Below are 21789 nucleotides of genomic sequence, written 5' to 3' on the forward strand. Positions count from 1 at the left end.
TTCAATAAAGAATCACACAGAGTTATATCCTCTTTTATCACCATCAGCCCCGTCAAGATTGATGCTTTATCGTCAGGGGTTGCCATGGGAACTACTTATTTCCATCCACATCCCCCGTTTTTTTTTTTTTTTTTTGTGGTATTTTGTTTTACTGGCTCTTAAAATCTTAGTTGGTTTAATAACTTCTCAATGTTGTTTCCACCTGTCTTAAATCATTGTTCAGTGTATATTTTAAAATGTACATATTGAAATGGTTTGATATTTGAATAAATGTAATCTAAGCTCATGAGCGTGTTTTATATGCCGATTCACACCACCTCTGGAAAGTTGTGCTGAAACAACACTGGATACTTGTTGGGCTGGGCTTGTTGTGTGTTTATGTTGTGTTGACCACAGAAGTTAGAGGTCAGTGCTACTGGCACCACATGAAGTGAGTTCATCTCCTGTCTCACAAATAAAACACTCTCAGTCATTGAATAAATCCAGCGAAACCTGTGGTGCCTTCAGGGAGTCCCCCAAGGCTCCATCCTGGGCCCCAGCCTCTTCACCATCTCTATGCTGCCTCAGAGTTGTTTAGTAGAACAGCATCTCCTTCCACAGTTATGGCGATGACACTCAGCAGTCCACCACTACAACTTAAGACAGTTCAAAATCTAAACATGCTTTATAAATACAATGTATTTGTCTGTGGAGAAATGCTAACTTAGAAAACAAAAACAAAAAAAGAAAACAGAAGAACCTGAACTTTCTTTTAACTTGCATCAATGAATAAATGTGTGCTTGGTGTCACTTCCAGAAGTGGATTTCTTAAACAAACTGCATGTGTCTCCAGGGAACCTGAGCCATATTAAAGTCTGAGGGATGTAAACACAACTGTGTGGTGCGGTGGTGGTGCAGTGTTTAGCACTGTCACTTCTCAGCGATGTGAGAAAAAGTGAATGAAATCACAATTGAAAGGTCAAATAGATATTAATTTATAAATAAACACATACAACTGTTCATTAAAAACATAGATACTTTCTCCTCTTTCATTCATCTTCCCTTTTTCCCCTACCAAATACTGAAGGCACAGTGTTTAAGCAGCTCTACAAAATCAAGGCAGGACATGTCGGGGGCTGCATGAGCATGTTTTGATCAACAACTCAGGATCCACGTCACATTTGAAGTTTTTATTAGATAAACAAAAAATAATTTTGGTTTTACAATTCAAACAAGGAAGTAGATCAAGGTGAGAGAAAGAGCCTTTTGAAACAACAGAGAAACAAACCATAAAGTCAACTGATATCAGAGGAAACCTGAATTTCATCATCACCTGCTGTAATACAGACATGAACAGACATTCAGGTGTAAAAACCTACTACCCCAGGACACTGGGTGGTAAATATGCAGCCTGACACAGGATGATTCATTCTGTTGTTACTGAACTAAACAGTAGTTAAACACCTACGTGCTACTTAAACAGCTTTGGCAGCCAAAAACAGAGACGGTGGTCTGTTACAGTGGGAAGTGCTTGTCCTATTGTCCTCTACAGGCCCGACACTAAATGATACTCAGTGGAACAAACTCTGAAGCTGAAACAGAGAGAGCGAGCACTTTTCTACACCAGCAGAAACATAAACACAAGATGATATATTATCATTTAAACAATAAGTTTTTACATTAAAAAAAAGAAAAGAAGTTGGCATCACCCTTTAAACAGAGCATTTTAATATCAAGCCGTAATCAAATACAGTTTTATTCCACAGCTATCCATGAATCCAAATAAACTGACGCAGTAAAGCACAACAGTTACTCTTTGAGCTTTTTCTTAAGAAAACTGAGGTTTTTCTGGTGAGAATTGAAATCTTATACTTTAAACAAACAAAAAAAACATGTTTAAACAACAAGTTAGTAGGTAACATCTGCTTTATTGGATATATAAACCTGTGGGGTGAAACTCTTCAAATAAATGTCATAGAATATAAATTCTAAAAATAATAATTATATTAATAATAATATCCACACTGACGCTTTGATACTCTGTGCTTTTCATAAACAGTTGTGTTCTGTCATTAAAAACTGCCGTCAACTCACTTCAGTGATGAGAAATGAGGTTTTGACTCATACAATGCCCCTCAACATTGGCTTGAAAGATATATGTGATGTTCTGAGAATTAACAGCCAAACATACAAAGATTTCTATATTTTACTTCACTGGTAATTCTTAGAAAAAAGAAAAAAAAATCAACAATAAAACCTTTTTGACCTAATAAAGAGTATAAACAGAGTGGATGAAATGCAGGAACTCACTTCACCGACACAACGCTCGGAGACGTTTCTCCTTACGTGTGTTTTCGTATGATGAAGGAATGCATTAAAAGACTAAGAACAGAAGCGTAAATCACACGAAGGACATGATCAGGTAAACACGGTAAGAGTTGTCTGGTTGCAGCTGGTGGTGGATCTGATCTGTGGAGCTTTTTTTTTGTGTTTTGTTTCGTTTTTTTTTGTGCACTTCATCTGACCTCAGACAAATTTTGCTGCTGGTAGCGAGTCCTGGCTGACCCACTGAGGGGTTTTTCTTTTTTTCTTTCTTTCGTAATCTCTGTCCTTGAGCGGTGCATTTTCAGGAAGCACCTGTATTTCCTCTTCCTGTTCCTCTTCTCTTCAGCTGGCTCTCATTGGCTGGCTTCGCACCACGCGCAGCAGTAACAGCAAGCATAGTGCGTACGACACTTGAGTCTTCAACATGCAAAAAAGGGCACAAGATAAGAACAAGAGCGAAACTGGCAAGCTCAAGCTATTTCGAATTCCCCCGGGACGCTTCTTGAATTCTTGAGTTTGGCGTAAACCAGGCCTGAGTGAGCAGAGAAACAAAGACGGTCAAAGCAGTTTTTGTTCCAGAGTCTATTCTGTTTTTTTCTTTTCTTTTTCATCTTTCAGCTGTAAAAAAACGGCGCTGTCTTCAGCCCTGTGACCACAAACGGCCACCGCTACTCGGCTTTGTGGCAGTAAATGTCCTTCAGTGCTTTCAGCTCTTCAATCAGCGTCTTGTTTTGGTTTTCCAACACGGCCACGCGGTTTTCCAGACACTTGACGTACTCCTTCTTTTTCCTGCGGCACTCACGAGCAGCTTCCCTGGGGAGGAAAGGAGAGGGAAACATGTTTGAGTGTCTTGATGAAAATGTAATTGAGGCTCAAGACAAAGTAAAAGCTGTGGCACAACCTCAAGGCAGCAGATGTTTTAATGTTTGTCACTTTCTTGGGTTGTTGTCAAACCACCTCCACACATACACTACCGGGCAAAAGGTTGGACACGACACACCTTCTCATTCATTGGTTTTTCTTTGTTTTTGTAACTTTATACTGTCTTTGTAGATTCAAACTATAAAAGAACACATATGGAGAGTTATATAGCAAATAAAGCAGAATATGTTTTATATTTTATATTTTTCCAAGTTGCCACCTTTTCATTTGATGACAGCGTTTTGCACGCTTTTGCTTTTGTCATCAGCTTCATGAGGTCGTCACCAGCTGTAATAGTTTCCCAAACCATCTCAACTGGGTTTAGGTGACAGATGACATTCTTGTTTTAATTAACACTTTTGTGTTTACTACATAACTCCATATGTGTTACTTCATAGTTTTCATGTCATAAGTATGAATCTACAATGTAGAAAGTAATAAAAATAAAGAAAGACCATTGAGGTGTAACGCCATAGAGGGGTGCAAGGCATGTTTGGAAGGATAGATACTGTATATTGCATGTAATTGTATTTATGTATGCTTTCAATGTGTATGAAGCATGAGGGGTGCCAGGGCCGGGGGCTGCCTTTAAGTTGTAGGATGAGTGTTTTATTTTTATTTTTATCAATGTCATATTTTATTTTTTCAGTTTTTTTTTCTTCGTCCTATCTGTTTCTTTTACTTTCTTAATTAAACAGACTATTAATTTGTTTATGCCATATCTGTAACATTTGAAATCTCTGTAAAGATATGTTAAAACAAATAAAAATTTGAATGACAAAAAAATAAAAAAGAAAGTCCATTGAATCAGAAGGTGTGTCTAAACTTCTTCTGACCGGTTGTGTACATTCATTTACCTGCTGCAGCATTTGCACATGTCATGTACAGGCGCAGTGTGCTGTGTTGTGTTGTGCTGCAGCCTTGACCTTTGCACCACTAGTGACCCAACAAAAAGTGTGAACATCAACCTCCAGACTTATCACGCCTCTGTCAGAGTTACCAACTCCACAGAGCCATGGCTGAACCTTTTCATTTCAGTGCATGAGTTAGGAAGTCATTAGGATCATACTTGTATTTTTTATCTAATTTAAGGTTTGTTTTATCTCAGGGAATAGTTACACCGTGTCCCGACCTTTGCCCCCCCGCAGCTGTATCACCACGTTTTCCTCCTGACACCGGCTCCTACCTGTTCTTCATGAGTCGGACCTCCCTCTTGCGGGTGATCTCTTCGGCGTGCGGCGGCGGGGGGTTCTGCATGGTGCCCGGGGACGCTGCCATGACGATGCTCTGAGCCAGGCCCGAGTTGGGCGACCGCAGCTGGTAGGCGGGGATGTCTCCAGTGGCAGCTACAGGAGGAGGCAGGGAGAGAGGGAGAGATGGACAAAAAAAAAAGGGTTAGACCTCCAAGTTCTGTTAATGTCTGCTTCCTATGTTCCTCTTTTGTAATGACGTATCGTCGGTGAAAGGAAACGATGACTGATCTTTGCAACTTTTTATTAACGTCACTCGGTCAGTTTGCTGACATTTACCCTTTAAAGAGAACCTGCTTGTATTTCATCAGAGGATGTTAGACAACGCAGCAGCTTCAGCCAACAACACTCATCCTCCCCTTCCTGTCTAAAAGGTGAATTTCCACTTCCATGACTTGTCAACACGCACTTAGGGAGCTTTAAATTGTTATTTTTTAATATATATTTGGTCACTGTTGTTCCATTTGTGACATTTAATGTGCAGTCACCACAATTCAGTGGTGCAGACTGACGACTATTTCATACAAACTCACACAGCTGGTTAAACAAGTGACTTAAAGTGGCCGTATTACACTTTTATTCTGCTTTTTCCAGTACCAGCAGCAGTGAAGAGGAATGTGCACTCATCGGCGAATTATTACAATTTCCTCTCATTACATGATGACCTGTTTGTGTCTACTGAGGAAATGATGCTTTTCCATTGTGTGGACTGATAAACAAGCGTCAAGAAGATGTGACTTATGCTGCAGTTCCTTTTATGGCCACAACATAGACAGCACCACTTCTTTATGAACCCGGTGCGGCCTCGTAATGTTGAATTAATCAAATGTACTCACAAATAAGTAACTTCGTCTCTTCAAGTGTTTAATTTGTAAATACGAATGAGTAATTTATGCTCTGTGATTCGTGTCAAGTGGCTGTAACTGCAGCAACTGGAGGTTTGTGTTTTTGTTGCTGCTCTGGAGCTCCAGAGAGAGAGTTTGCAGCAGGTTGGACACTGATGTACATTTTTGTTTCAGCATTTCAACACCTGCTTGGCATCGGTGACGAGCACACACATGTGTAACTGTGCAGTGCAACATAAAGCCCAAAGTCTAATCTAAATACGGTACTTAGGGTTAATTCAGTCATCACTTAAAGATAAAGATAAAGATAGATAACCATGTGTTTTGTGGATTATAAAGCAGGTCTACGTTCTATATTAATATGATGAAATTATTAGAAGTGCTAGCAAAAAACGGAGCCTTTAAACAAGTCGTCAGGTGTTCTGTAACTTTGTGATGTCACAATGAAACAGTCCCCGCCCACACAGCTATGACCATAAGCCCCGCCCACCAGGACGCGATATTTTTTTTCGTAGGATGAGTCCGGGAAAGTCCCGCCTTTCCCGCCTCTGATTGGCTAGATGGGCTCCATTTTCGACTCTGAATGGCTAGAAGGGCTCTCCCCTGATTGGTTGTTTGTTTTGGTTGTGAAACGGCTGTGAAACGCAGGCTGTCAGCCAAGTGTGATAAGTGCTTAGATCTACCTGGACTCTTTCTCTCTATCTGGCCTGTCTAGCCTCTACCTGGTCTTTTTACTAAACTTAACCAACTCCTTTCTTCATTGCCTAAACCCAACCAATGGCACAATTACACTTCTCACTCAAACTCAAAATGTAAACTTGGAATATAAATTTAAAAACTAAGTTTTTCGGAATGTGAAACCAGCGGGGATCGAACTCGGATTCACCACACCGCAGGCGAAAACACAAACCGCTGCGCCATGGCATCTGATTACAACAATAACTTCAGTTGTGTGTATTTTACTTTACTACAGTACTGTTGTGAGATGACGTCAATCAGAGGAGAGCTCATCTAGCCAATCAGAGGCGGGGAAGGCAGGACTTTCCCAGACCTATCCTACGAAAAAAAATATTGCCACCAGGACCCAGAATCTTCTTAGAAAGCAAATTTAAGGTAAAACAATCAGGAGAAACCAAATTCTGTCTGTCAATCAGCCAATCAGAGGAGAGGAGCAGAGCCTCCACTCTTCTGATTGGCCGACACCAACCTGTTGTTACTAGATCCACGGATAAACGCATGAATTTTCGGTTCTCAAAACTAAAAATATAACTTTCTGTGGATCAAAACTTCAAATATGGCACAGGACTAGTTTAAATACGGGAACTTTTACTCTACTCAACTCAACTCAACTTTATTTATATAGCACTTTAAAAAACAACCTTAGCTGAAAACAAAGTGCTGTACATAGAGACGTAAAACAATTAAAGGCAATAAAATAAATAAAACAGTAAATACACAGTAGAATAGTTGATTCATTGTTTTTTGGTTGAAAGCCAAGGAGTAAAAATGGGTTTTAAGACTAGTTTTAAAAACATGTTAAAATATAAACAGCACTGTGGTTGACATTTAGTTCTGTTAATTCACACTCATGTCTTATTATTAACATAATTATTATATTAATGCTCTGTTTTTCCTCACAGTACTTGCCTTATTTAACCATACCGTGTTAACCATAACACAAACCCTGGTGTGTGTGTGTGTGTGTGTGTGTGTGTGTGTGTGTGTGTGTGTGTGTGTGTGTGTGTGTGTGTGTGTGTGTGTGTGTGTGTGTTGTATTTGTCAGTAAAAGGTGATTCAATTCTAGAAAATCAGCAACAAGCAGCTCTTTGAGGCTGTGGTTTCTGAGTTGACTCATCTAATCGATGACTCAACTGTAACCGCTCTGCCTGCCCTCTCTCACTTTGTTCCTGAGAAGTTTACGTTTCACCCCCCCCCCCCCCCCCCCCACCACCACCACACACACACACGCACAACAGACACAGCAGGTGTAAACACACACAGACACACACACACACACACACACCAGTATGTCTGCCTTTTTTTCTCTCATTGTGATAACACAGTGACTTGCGCTGTGCTGACGTCAGCGTGTGCGTCTTCACTCGCCCGTTTTGCATTCTCTCTTCCCTGCCTGGCTTCTCTTCCAGGAAACTGGAGTGACGTCAAACAGACGACTATCTTACCCCCCCGCCCCCCCCTACTGCCACCCCGCCCCCCCTACTGCCACCCCGCCCCTTTGCTTCTTACCCTCCTCTCCCCTCCCCTCCCCTCCCCTCCCCTCCCTGTCTTTCTGCCTGACAACCACGGGAGTAGGTCAGAGAGCAGAGAGAGTAACAGCGGGATTCAGACTGACAGGAACAGAGTTGAGCAAACTAACCAACCGCTTTTTTTTCTCTTTCTTTCTTTCTTTCTTTCTGTTGTTTGTTTGTTTGTTTCTTCCTACAACTCAACCGTGAAGTGTCAGAGTGTTTTGTTTTGTTTTCCCTCACGCTGAACTAGGAAGGACAGGCGTCTAATCTGTGGCATGTTGTTTCCTGCTCAACTTCACGGCGCGTGAAGTAGACGTAAAGTCAAATGAACCCCCCCGGTTACATCAGTAGCTATTACTTGGCAGGAAAAGTAAATAAATATTTGCTCTGAACAGTCGGAATGAATAAAACATTTCCCTGCACAGTTGTAAAAATGACACTCTGTTACTCTCTGAGTCTGTCTGCAGGTGCAGGAACTGTATAAATCCTGACAGCACAAAAAAAAAAGCTGACAACACACTTTACTACATGCCCAGACCTGTCAGATGCAGATTATAACACAACACATAACATAGAAAAATAGGTGTGAGAGAAACTCTACCTGACTCAGTCTCATCCCCAGTTACAGCCATCTCTCGTTTCCAATAATCCAGCACAACGGCAGCAGGACACCTCCACACGAAAAACACTCCTCTCTCTCTCCGCTCTGTCTCTCTATCTCTCTGTCTCTCTATCTGTTTCTCTCCTTCTGCCTTTTCCCTCTCTCCTGCTCTCTCTGCATCACAGTGGTCACTCACCAACTTTGCAGCCTGATTACAATTACAGGCATTGACATCACAATGACATCACTCCTGCCCGCTGAAGTCAGTAAAACACCCTGGATTAAGAGTTCCTCCTCCCACCCCACCCCTCCTCCTCCTCCTCCCCTCCTCCCCTCCTCCCCTCCTCCTCCTCCTCCTCCCGCGGATCCGTCGCTGAAGTGCAGAGAAACACAATGTGAGCCGGGCGAGCGAGCAGGCAGAGAGAGAGAGAGAGAGGGAGGGGGAGGGAGAGAGGGAGGGGGAGGTCAGTCGTTGTATTTTTAGCACCAGTGACGCAACTAGAGAGACGCTCAACAAACAAGAGGATATTGTGTCCCGAGTGGCTGCCGTGCAAACTGTTGAGCACCCTGATTGGACCTATTTTGTATGTGTGTGTGTGTGTGTGTGTTTGTGTCTTGAAAAGAGCGTCCTCGGTCCCTCTGTCGTCCCAACAGAGGGAACGAGGACAAATGAGCTTTTTACATGACTGGTTTAATGTGGTAACAACATGCCCACTGCTCACATCGCTGAATTCTACCCACATGACTGTGATTTAACCAAACCTGTGAAAAGAACAAAATACTAAATGAGCTACCGGATGGGGGAGGAAAAATAAAATAAAAAAAATAAAAAAAATTATAGCACACGGGAAGTGACACATTTCCTATTTCCAGTAACCAATCAAAAAAAAAAAAAAAGTGGAATAAGTGGGAATCCAATCTGATAAAAAGCCATTAGATGCTCTGAAGAACATAGAAGAGTTCTCCAGGGGTTAGTTTGACGTTATTCATAATAACGTCAGCTGAAGTTGGTGTTTGACTCATAGTAATAGTAATAAGTTATTATAGCAAAGTCCTTATAGGCAATAATATAGAACAATATAGAACATTTCAGAACATCAGAACGTCTCTGGTAATAAGTCATTATTATTATTGTCATCATTACTCATAATAACAATAATAATAATAATAATAACTTATTACTATTGTTATGAGTCAAACATCAACTTCAGCTGAGGAAACATTTCAAAACACATGTCAGTAAGTGTTAGCAAAAATGAAACAACACCTAACACAACTAAATGTCAAGGAGGAGTTTTGGACTTTTTCATGTTTTTTCATTCATCCAACAATGAAAACATGAAAACAGTGACTGGATTATCAAGCTGTGAGTAATATATGTTCAATGATCTGAACAGTTTCAGTGTCACTCTCATGAAACCTGCTTTTAACCGTCTTGTCCAGTCTTTGACGCTTATTTTCACGAATTAGCTCAGAAGTTTGTCCTTGATTTTCTCTATAAAACTACTCGCATTCATTGTGATTTGGTGCGTTTACTTGCTTCTCAAAAACTCTGAAATCCAGGGCCTCCCTTTAAAAACTTCAGTTCCTCCTATTTCAAACGTTTTAGTGCGACTGTTTCTTTAAAAACTTCACGGCCTCGTGTTCGCGATCTCTCAGGTGCATGAACTTCCACTCGGCTCGGATGTTTCCTCGCTCCCTCCCATCGCTGAGATGAGATGTGTTTACAGCATGAGGGCAAAGTGCAAGTGTAGACAGGCCCGTTCACAGCTGATCGACTACATACGAGGAGCGAGAAGAGAACCAGAGAGAGAGGCTTTGCTGGTGGATCTGCTGTAGGATCCAGTGGTGAACACCTGAGGAGGGGTTTCTGTTGTTATCCTGTTATCTCTGCAGCTGCAACAAGGTGAGTTCAACCTGCAGAAACCCAACTTGGAGAGACACTGAAGACAGAGATCTGCTTTGTGCTGGAAGCTGATCTGAGGCACCGAGGATGTCGTCTCTCTTCTTTATCAGTGAATCCACAGACTCAATCTCTGTCCTCTGTCGTACTTTGGAGATTGGACAGTGTCAGAGGGAAGAGATAAACTTCAGGAGAGGAAGTATCCCGCAGACGGAGCCTGAAGCTGATGTTTTATTGATGCTGCAGCAGCTCAACACCAGAGCTGAGGTCTTGCTGTGTTTGTGTCCAGTGACACCGGAGCCTCTTACAAGCGCTCGGTCGTCCTGAGCAGCAGGAGTCTACAAGGTTTCCAGTGCAGCTATATTCTGTCTCTGCAGAGTCCAGACCATGTTCACACAGCTCTGCTTTCTGACTCCTGTAATGGTCATTTTAATCTGTTTATATTTCAACCACTTGAGATGTCCCTACACGCTGCTTTTCCACCAAGAAATCAGGCCCTTTTGTGTTTTAAATTGTGATGTCCTGACCTCTTAACTTTGCATCTAGATACAAACCCCTGCAGGATGCCCGGTGCCGATGCCTGCAGCAGACAAAGGGATGTGAAACATACCTGAGGGGGCGTTCCTCAGGTAGAAATGTTTAGGTCTTCCCATGATCCATTTCCATTTCCATTTCCTTTACCATCACCGTTCGGATGAGGACTGACCTTCTCTTGCAAGGAAATAAAAACGTGTCGGCCGGCAGAAGAAGTCTCTATTTCATTATTCACCAACGACAAACCGCAAAGAATCTCCACAACACTCCCAAACACAGAGAGAGCACAAACCTTTGAAGCATTTTGTGCAAGAATTTAAGAGATGCCGTTGTTTTTCAAAGGCCACGGCTTTGACTTCACTTTGGTCACGTGTTTGTAGGAACTAGTTCAATTCAAGCATTTTGTTATATTTTGTTCCCGCTACATACTACTACTATGTAGTGAAAGGTATTTAAGCGTGATACTTATCTAGACAATCTAAAAGTACAGAAGCTGCGTGTGACTGTGCAACCAAGATAATACCAACCAGACCTGTTAGTGGGTAGAGACCTGATGACCTCATGTGGTGGACAGTAAATGTCCTGGTATGTGACAGTATTTGAGATAGATAGATAGATAGATAGATAGATAGATAGATAGATAGATAGATAGATAGATAGATAGATAGATAGATAGATAGATAGATAGATAGATAGATAGATAGATAGATAGATAGATAGATAGATAGATAGATAGATAGATAGATAGATAGATAGATAGATAGATAGATAGATAGATAGATAGTACTTTATTAATCCCTTGAGAGGTTACCCTCAGGGAAATTGAGGTTCCAGCAAGCAGCACAGCACCGATCATACATTAAAAAGGCACAGATAGATTAAAAACAAATATAAAAACATAAAATATAAAGTGCAGTCAGGGCTAGAACATCAGCAGTAAATACATATAAATACATCAATCCTAATCTAAATTAATCTAAATTTTTTAGAGATTTTTAGAGGTTATCAGTCAGCAGCACCTCCACCTGTATTCTGTTCTTACACAGTGTGAAACGTTTCAGGTACTACCTTTAATCTAGGCACTTTGTCATATTAAATCCCTTCACCATTCTTTTTTTTTTCTTTTTTTGGGGGGTTTAAATTCTGAATTTTTTTTCAGCTCTTTTGAGAATGAACTGGCCTCAGGACAAACTACGTCAACTGCGGATGAGCACTGCACATTTTCATTTACAACATTTCATAATCTATCAAAGCCTGCATCCCATGATTTCATTGAGGATTATTATTATGTTTTCACCCTTGTCTGTCTGTCTGCCTGTCTGTCTGTCTGTCCATTAGATTTGAAGACAGTTCGGGAAAATTTACAATGAATTTAATTGTTTACTCTGAAGTCTGGTCTGTGCTTTATTGACAGAGTTATTACTTTAATTCATTAATTCATTAATTCATCGGGGGCTGACACAAATGACACCTGTATTATTCCATATTACTGTAACATACTTCTGCTTTAAGCTATTTTCAGCACTTTCGCTGATATCTGAGAGGAAATGAGCGTGTTTTATCTCACATCTCAAACATGTTAAATTTCTGCACAGCATCAGTTGAAGCCTACCAACAGTACCTTGGATGAGCATCTGTCCTCCCTGGATGTAGAACTGCTGCGGAGCGTCTCCGGGCTGCGCTGCACACTGCAGGATGGTGGCGCCGGGCTGCGGGGTGGGAGAGCCGGCCACCACCAGGTTCTGAGCCCCTTGCAGGCCCTCGACCCCGGGGCTGCTCAGCTGGATGGCCCTCCCCTGAGCGATGGCAACTGTGTGGTATCAAAGTGCAGAGTTACAGCCTAACCCAGTGTTTCTCAAATGGGGGTACGCGTACCCCTAAGGGTACGTGAAGGCACTCCAGGGGGTACGTGAGATTTTAAATATATATATTAAAAAATATATAAATTCCAAAAATCCATTAAAATAATTATATAATGGATATTTCAATAAAATACATGTCTAAATTCATAAACTAAATCTTATATTCAGTGGGCTACTTAATTAATTATCCTAAAAAAAAAAACAAGTCCAGAAGAGAACAGATATTTGATATCATGAATTCATTTTGAGAACAGATATTTATTAGATAGCATTTTAGACTGATGGTTATTCTCATGTGCAAAAATCTTTATAATCAAGTTGATTATTTTTTTAGTCTGTATTTCTCTATATTTTTATTTCCAAATAGTTCAAAAGAGGCCACTATAACCAATGTTTTACACAGTTTTAAAGTAAAATAAAGCAGACACTGATGACACATTGCTGTGTTTTACGTCTTTTGGTCCAAAAATGCTTTGCGCTGGGGGTACTTGGCTGAAAAAATATTTCACAGGGGGTACTTCACTGAAAAAAGATTGAGAACCACTGGCCTAACCCACATGTAAGCTGCAGTTTCACTAAATGGAGAGTATAAAATGTTCCAGCGAGGTTCTTTCTTCTCAGTGAAAGCTGAAGGACAGTTTTACTTTACTCTAAATGAAAAACATGGTCGTTGATCAAAAATCTCAAGGTCCATTTACTATTCACTTGCATTCATGGCGATGTGAGACATTAACCACGAGAAAATGAGGTTTCATGAACGCAGAAAAACCTTGGTGCAGATCTTTTTCTTCTTGTGCCTGATTAGAACAAAATGTTTTGGTGCCGTAGCGTTTAAGATAATTGTTACGAGTCAAAACCAAAATTAAGTTTAGTTCATTCAAGTTAAATCTAATGCGCTGCTGTGTTGAGAACCAAACAGTGGAAACCTTCAATTCGATTCCTGTTATTTTACAAGACACAGAAGAATTTGTGGAACTCACTGTTGTTTCACTTTTAAACTCTTTACAGGAAATTATCTATTGACAGGAAGTGCGTGGAGGCGATGACCTGATTGTGTAACATAAGTTATTACTCTCTACTCTATCTGGTGAGCTACAGAGTGAGACAAACATCCCTGTCCCTGTCTGCATGTGTGTGTGTGTGTGTACTGACTGTATTGTCCTGAGCTGGTCTGGTATATGGACGTCGGTACTGATTCTGAGGCCGCGCTCGACACCGCCACCTCCTCCTCGGCCTTCTCCTCGTCAATTTTAGCAACTGCTGGCGAATCTGATGAGAGCTCATTGAGGATTTTCCTGTTGGGAGAAGATAATTAAAAAAAAAAAATAAAAAAAAACACTCCACACACAGACGTCTGAATCTATTAGTCCACACCGACGCTGCTGATGTCCACTCACCGATAAGACGGACGTCTGGAGAGAATCTCTCGTCTCTTCTGACAATCTGTGACGGACTCGTCCTCCTCCAACTCTGCAACAGAAGCAATCTGAAGAAAACAGAGTGGTATTTAATACAATTTTTAAAGGTCCCATATTGTATAAAGTGATATGTGTGCATGTCTTTTCTGACACTTTTAGTACTGTAAAAGTCACAAAGCCTCAGTCCACAGAGAAATGCACACAGCCTGTATTCAGAAACTGAGCTTTAAAAAAGAACAGTTGCTACTTCTGTTACTTTGTGATGTCACAACAGAGCAGTCACCAAGCCCCGCCCACCTAGACCCACCGTCCGTCACTTGTTTTGGACTGGATTCGGTTTCTCTGAGTGTTTTCCCTACAATCTGCTCCATTGTACTTGGATCACTCAACCAACATTGAAAGATGTTGAAACATTCAACCAATCAGAGGAGAGGCTCAGAGCCTTCTCTCTTCTGATTGGCTGACACCGACCTGTTGAAAACTACTGTAGAGCTCCAGAGAGAAGCTGAGAGATCTACACTTAGATAGTTGTTTGGTTCTTAAAGCCACAAATAGATCTTTATCCAATAAATATCCACATCAAATAAAACACAGGAAGTTAAGAAAAAAAAGAAGAGAACTACCAACTCAATGTAAAGAAAAAATAATCTGCTGTAATGGGAAATTTTGATGTTAACCCATAGTATGCTTTACGAGTGCTGTATAACCAACTGTATAACTAAGTGAACTTCCTTTCACCTTGTGGAAAGTGGTACTTAGTTAATCCCTTTGTGTCAATGTATTCTTTTTGAAAACTTTATTGAACGAAGTAACATTTTTTTTTGCCACCACACTGCAAAGGTTGGACAGTGGGTCTGGTGGTCAGGCGGGCTTGGAGCATGATGATACTTCCACACTATCAATATAGAACAAAGACCTTTTATTAAAAAAAATTTAAACAGGAAATCTCACTTAATACAAGATAGGATCTTTAATCTCTTGGTCTATACACTGTAATTATTTGTGAATGTGAGACATATATGATTATTTTGATGAATGAATAAAAAGCTTTAATGTGCTTCATCCAGATTATACTGTTGGTAATGACAAACAGAAATCTGACCTGCTTTTGTGTCATCAACCTCTGAGCTATTATGACTCACACTTGTTTGTACAAAGCTTCTGTGTGTTATCACAAAAGCAGCTTTTGGCTCTGTCTGAGGAGATGGTCTGTTTTATGCCAGGTTAAACAAAGGTGTGTCCACACTTATTGAGAATTGCAAGAGCGGAGATTTGGTCTGTGCTTGCTCGGCTTTTGATCTGAAAACAGTATATATATTTTCTTAAAAATGGCTTCATTATTAGATCTCTTCTCATCTTGAATCTCTTTGATCTGTATCAATCAGAACTGTGCAGTAGGAATCAGTACCACGCAGTATCTGCTTCTCTACCAATGCAATTCTAATAGTAGAGTTTCTGCCACAACCACAATGAAGATGAACTTGTCAATGATGAAACTCTCTGATAAGAAGTGAGTTCCACATGTTTGCTGCAGCTACATCTGCAGCTACATCTGCTCTGTCTCTCTATGCAGATATCATCTCTGTCCTGAGCGACACTTTTCATGAAATGATGAACACACGTAGCCTCTGCTTTGCAACTCGAGCTGCACATGGGAGCGAAATCTGATAAGTGATAACCACATCTTTTGATTTTTTTTTTTTCTGTTCAGGTACATCTGTGCATTAGTTAGTTAATTAGTTAGTCGTGTTATGATGATGCCCAGCATCACACAGCTGTAGAAGTAGATGTAGACAACGGTGGGTTCCTACACATTTGAAATTTCCAAATTCCATACATTTTCCAGACTTCACGGTAAAAAAAATTCAAATTATTTGTAATATTTGAGTAAATAGATGTGCATAATATTAAAAAAAAGCATGCAATTTATCGTTTGTTTTCATTAAAACACCAAATAATTTCCTGGAGATTGTAGCTAGGTACAATAGCGCATACAAAATAATTAACCCAAATAACTTCAGATGAGACCAAACCCAGATAAATATTAAAGCAGAAGTAAGCGATCCGGTCGTTTTGGCTAATGCTGCGTTCCAGGCAGGCTTTTGAAACCGTAAATTACAGCTTCAAGTCACGACTTAAGACTTTGTAGCGTTCCAGGCAACCCACTCGTGTTTTTCCGACCTGTTTTACCTGTGAAAGTCACTATAACGGCCACTCGTAACTTCCGACCCGTGAACTCGTACCAGATCGAACTGGTATGACTTCACAGGTCGGAAAAACACGAGTTACGGGTTGCCTTGAACGCACCATAACGTCTTGTCAGCCGACGGAGTTAGCAGCCCCCACCCTCGTCATGGATCTATTGGTCCTCGTCCCTACGTCACCACATTCACGGCGTCCCTTGGCTGCACACACAGCCCTGCATGCCGTTCTCTCTCCTCATTGGATAAAACTTGTAGGATACGAGAAAAGTTTTCTCCTCGGCTTACAGCAGAGCAGAGTGACTGACAGACCCATGTTTCGATCCAAACACTCTATGTAAGTGATTGCTGTCGGAAGATACAACTATTTAAGACTTATATTAACACAAAAATATTGCTTACTTCTGCTTTAAGATTATTATTATTTCCATACAATAGTTTCCATTTTCCATACTTTTCCAGACCTGTAAATGTATAAAATCAAATCCCATACTTTTCCATACTTTCCATACTTGCGTAGGAACCCTGTGTGTAAATAGCTGGTTGGGTAGTAGTCGTCCTGTGCAGACACAACAACGACATCTCCTGAGCGTGAAGGTTAGACTGATGAGCTTAAAGCTCAGCCTCTGCTGCTCACATCAATCCTATTAAGAGGTGCACAGCATTAGACCACTGTGGTCCACCTCTAAATCCTCATTGACTAACACACCGTTCTGACATCACCACCTGTGAATGATTCAACACAACCAGATGAGTTTTATTGCTCCATTTTGGTTTTCGGTGGACACCTGAGAGCTGAGGCTGAGTCACTTAAGTGAGGACTTTCACTGTTGCTCAGGACTTTCTCTGACTAAAGACTAAAGACACGAATCAACCCCAAGCGACTCCAGACCAGACTTGAAACTTGTTCTCACAGTTATTCAGTTATTTTGGACTTTAAAGGTTGGGTTGGAGATCTTATTCTGGATCATATCTGACTAATCTGCTAGAAATCCTCTTAACACCCGATTGTAACTGAGTAAATTGAGGCTTTTTCACAAAAATGAAAAAAAAAAATCACTTGCCCAGGGAACGAACAAGCCTATAAAAACACCATCCAATCACGTACAATGTCACGTTGTAGTCAATTGGATCGCGATGTGTCAATCAAGCTACCATCTCTCTCCCTCTCTCCCTTCTCTCACGTGCACGATCAGATCCGTGGAAAAGCCACACTCCAGTCTGGTGGGTATCAATATAGCTCTGGCAACGCGCGTTGAGTGACTTCACCCATGTCGGCGGAAAGGAGTAGAAGGAAAGGGGCTGGGACTTTTGACTTGTGTATTTTGAAAATGTGGCCTGATAGAATCGATTTTCCAGGATCTCCAACCTACATACTGTACATAACCTTTAACTGGGAGTTTGAGCTGAACCTGCACTTTTCTTAAATGACTTGGGGACTTGCTCACACAGATTGGAGACTTGGCATGGACTCGATTTGGACAGACCTAAGAGCTGATGTCAACCTTTTTTAAATATAACTCAAGGTCCAAATTTAGTACTGACATTTAATCTTTTGAGTACCTCTCCAATCTTTATGTTATATTTTTGGCGTCATACAGCGTGAGACAGAAAGGAAACCTGGGGAGAGAGTGGGGGTGAGATGAGGCAAAGGGCCAAGGGCTGGATTCAGACCCAGGCCACTGAGCCTCGATGGTACAGTACCCATCGAGACGGCTGGGGCTTATTACAGTTCATTACAGTACCAGGGCTCCCGTTTTTCTGGCAGGAAGTGGAAAAAATCTTTTTAAAAGGTTCTGTATTTCAATATCAGTGTATCATTCACAACTCTTTATCTTGGAAACATGCCGGACGGATCAGGTAAAACCGATATTTATCTTTTTAAGGGTCTTGCTGGCTGCAAGTAAAAAGGCCATCACAAAATACTGGAAACACAGATACAGAAAAATGGCCCCACCATAGATACTTTTGGCAATATTGTAAAATAATGACATGTCCAAGAGCAAATTACCTATTCAATATGACTCCAATAAGATTTGGGTAAAAAAAAAAACGACAGCAAATATGGCATGCTCATTTAGCCAATGAGAGAGACTATGTATGATTATTGTATGTATAATGTTTGGTATTTTCAAGGGATTTTGCTTGGTTAAAAAGGACAAGAAACATAAAGAAACAAAGAAAGACCCCAGAAATCTAAGAAGCACAGTGGGATTGTACAAAAGATAAAACATCAAGACAGTAAAACATTGAGACAATAATAAACAGTTCATCCCTGGACCTCAAATATGGTTATTTGTTCATTGTTTGGTGTTAGTCTTTTGTTTTGCCTTTTTCAGTTTCTGTACTAAAATGTAAAACATTTCTATAAATTAAAAAAACAGTAGGCTACCACAGCAAGTGTGTGGCCTCACCTGGACGGTCTGGACCTGTGGCGACTGTATGACTGAGGTCTGAGGGGCCTGGATGACCCCCTGCAGCTGCACAGTTTGACCGTCAGACAGCTGGACAACAGTCACACCGGGGGACTCGTCCGCTGCAGATACCTGGGAATAAACATCCAGATTAGTAGATAATATGCAAAAGACACTCATTCCTGGTGGCTGCATCTTGGCTGTTGGTGTGTGTGTGTGTGTGTGTGTGTGTGTACCTGAGGAGATGGACTGGTTTCGCTGTGGTTCTCCTCTCCATCCGTCAGCGACTCATTCAAGCTGCTGTCGAGCTGAGACGACACCGACGTATCCATGGTAACCCTCACCTGGACAGAGAGACAGAGGCCGACTGATTCCTTCTTCACACCGTCTCCTCCAATAATAATATCATCAGAGATCACAAGTAAACGGACAAATCAAACGCACATTTTCCTTTTTTGATAAACAGGATATTGAATCATAAACTTTTAATATCTGCAATAAACATTGGATTTTCTTCTTGTTTTCTGAGCCGCCAACAATATCAGATTTAATGCAGTTTAAAAAAGGTAAAAAAAAAAAAAAAGTAAAAAAAAAACAGAATGTTATAAAGTAAAAATCAGCTGTAACTATGCTTTCAAAATGACACTGATGATGACGCCAGTCGAACACACTTCATACTTCACATTTTTAACACGTTTTTTCCACCTTTTTGGTTCATAAACAGTGTTTTATTTTAGTTGCCAGTTCTGCCGTGTGAGTCACACAGATCTGTCTGATGATCTCCGTTTGCAGCTTTTACATAACATCCATTTCTCACGCTGGTTTAAGATGGTTTCACACCTCAGTGTCATTAATGAGTCTTGAATTCTTCGTAAAGACGAGAGATCACAGCACAAAAATAAAAAAAGAGAGTTCAGATCTGGGTTAGTTTAAAGGCTGTGAATCACAATCTCACAGCCGCCATCCAGAAAGTAGATAGTGGTTCAAATATTTCCTGTTTTCTTTTTATAATTACTCCAGGGGCTCTCATGCACTCGCACAGATTTGTTTGATTCAGGTATGTTACACATACAGTATCTCCCTTTAATGTTGTCTGCAGAGTGAAACGCCTCATTAGAAAGTGATCTCTGTAACTACATATGAAATCAGACACATTAAAAGAAATAAAGCATGACTCAAGAACTTCAGAAACCCCTCCACTGCTACAACCACAGCTCAGTTCCTAGAAGCACTAGTCTGTTTCACAAATGTCAAAGCAAAAAATACTATGAACACTCATTTTCTGTTTCTCTTAGTATACAAATCCCAACGTGAAAAAAGACAGTTTCAACCTCTTTTTTATGTAGATCTGTAACATAAAGCAGGCTACATGCACTTCACTTAAATCAAGTTGCACAAAAAACCACATGAAGGCAACACCTCACTTCCTTTCCTCTGAAAACAAACTGAAAATGAAGCTGTGCAGCAGCAGCTTCCTCACGCTGTTTCATTTTCAAACACACATATCTTTATTGGAAATAAATCAACTGCACATTTTAGAAGAAGTGTTGTTTTGTTTTTTTTTTCCGATATGTGAGACAATTTCTCAATATTTTATTTTGAAGACATATTTTATTTTCAAAGCACTTCCGATATGTATTTATTGCAGCTCAGTCCGTGTGACTTGACGCAGCTCTTGTGAACTCAAACAGGAGGAAACGCTGCCAGCTGAGCCAACTGAGTCCTACACTTTTTTTTTTTTACTCCATGTCGCTCGGGGCTTTATTCATCTGCCCAAACTTTTATGGTGCAAAGCTCCGCAGCGCACACACGTGCTTCTTCTTTTATTTTATTTTTTTGCACATTTCGCCCTTCAACTGTGCCCAAGTGGCGCTGACCAGAAAAAATGCGACAGCTTTTCGGTGACTTACCGAAGTTTTACGTAGTCTGACTCGTCACTAATGACAGTGCGTGGACGGCCTGTGCCTTCGCTCACGTAGTTCCCACGTCAGCGCTGATGATGCTGTGCCGAAAATGTCGACCGACGAGTCGGTTTAACGCCCAAGAGTGTCGAGGTGGAGCGAGAGGACTCACTCCTGCTACTTCCGCGGTCGCTTTTGCTCCAGACGTGAACAGCCAGTGGCCAGACGTACAGGAACACTTTATAGCACAGCGCACTGTAGAGTACGGTTTTATTATTATTAATAATAATAACATATATATTTTAAAAAGCAATAATTTGGAGCAAACCACATTTTCCATTCATTGCCCTGTCTATTCATTGATTTGGCTTATTTAAAGTTAAACTCAACTAGTCCTACAAGTAGTTTGCTTATCTTGAGACTACATGCTAGTGAAAATTAAATTAAAAAAAATAAAAAAGAAAGAAAGAAAGAAAAACTGAGGAAGAAGCAAATGTAACCATACATTTTATAATAATATCACATGAAATAAAAGATTGTCCAGAATAATAAAACCCTGGAACATAAAGCCAAGACGTAACTGATCCAGGAGCAGCTCCAAGTCAGCCATAAATACATGATTCAAGTTTGTAATAATGTGGATTAGTGACTAAATTTAATTTAAACAGCGTTTCTCAATTCGTATTTTATTTTCCCTGTGTCACTATGGTCAGTGGCAAGTTTAGAGAGTAGAAATGTGCTGCCATCTACTGGCTGAAAAGAAAACTGCATTTGATAGAAGGGGTAGACGGGATCAACACCTGGGCCTGTATTGTAGCTACGTATGTTGGAATAAGAATAATAGAATTATTTTTAAGACTTTGGTTATAAATTGAGTAAAGTTGATCCTGCCTGTCTGTAATCTGAGGAACATGTTTTAAGATTAAACCCAGACAAGATGAGGTTTTTCACTCTGTGCTTCATCAGCATTATTAGGACTATGTTTTATTATAGCCTATCTGTAACACAACAAAAGGTAACAGCAACTTTAGCAAACAAAAACGAAGTCTCTTTACGCATCAAATATATTATTGTGATGCAAATTTACAAGATTTTTACCAGAAGGAATAAGAAGACAGTGTGTGCATCGTGAGGTTTCCTTTAGCACAATACATTTTTTATATGGACAGTTTGCTTCATCTTTTTCAAAACATATAGACATAAGCTTGAACTATAAAATGTCTTTTTTGCAGTGGTTTTCAATGAGCTCATAGATGCCGTAAATGTTTTTGTAACATCATTGTCATCTTATTTCGCTGTGATATTAAGGTGCGTTCAGTCCCCAATGCAGAATCTGCTCTGCGCTGTCTGAATTCCTTTATTTAGATGTGACTCTGGCTGACCCCA

The 21789-nt window shown here is 40.5% G+C and overlaps 1 protein-coding gene across 1 annotated transcript; it reads right to left on the minus strand.

Annotated features, from left to right (window-relative positions):
* Positions 1–1154: 1154 nt before the first annotated feature.
* Positions 1155–20547, minus strand: crema (cAMP responsive element modulator a). The gene is made up of 8 exons (XM_083990964.1): positions 20413–20547; positions 18739–18846; positions 18503–18634; positions 13867–13955; positions 13622–13764; positions 12229–12417; positions 4412–4571; positions 1155–3117 (listed from the first exon to the last, which is right to left on the minus strand). The coding sequence occupies exons 2-8, from the start codon at positions 18832–18834 to the stop codon at positions 2973–2975; spliced, it is 954 nt and encodes a 317-aa protein (XP_083847090.1). The 5' UTR covers positions 18835–18846; positions 20413–20547; the 3' UTR covers positions 1155–2972.
* Positions 20548–21789: the final 1242 nt, after the last annotated feature.

This window comes from Trachurus trachurus (assembly GCF_905171665.1).
Source record: "Trachurus trachurus genome assembly, chromosome: 17".
Taxonomy (NCBI): domain Eukaryota; kingdom Metazoa; phylum Chordata; class Actinopteri; order Carangiformes; family Carangidae; genus Trachurus; species Trachurus trachurus.

Coding starts and splice junctions, on each gene's coding strand:
- crema (XM_083990964.1), bottom strand. CDS start 18,834: ATGGATACGTCGGTGTCGTCTCAGCTCGACAGCAGCTTGAATGAGTCG. Junction 18,635..18,738: donor AAACCAGTCCATCTCCTCAG/GTACACACACAC, acceptor GTTTATTCCCAG/GTATCTGCAGCGGACGAGTC. Junction 3,118..4,411: donor GTCCGACTCATGAAGAACAG/GTAGGAGCCGGT, acceptor TTTCCTCCCCAG/GGAAGCTGCTCGTGAGTGCC.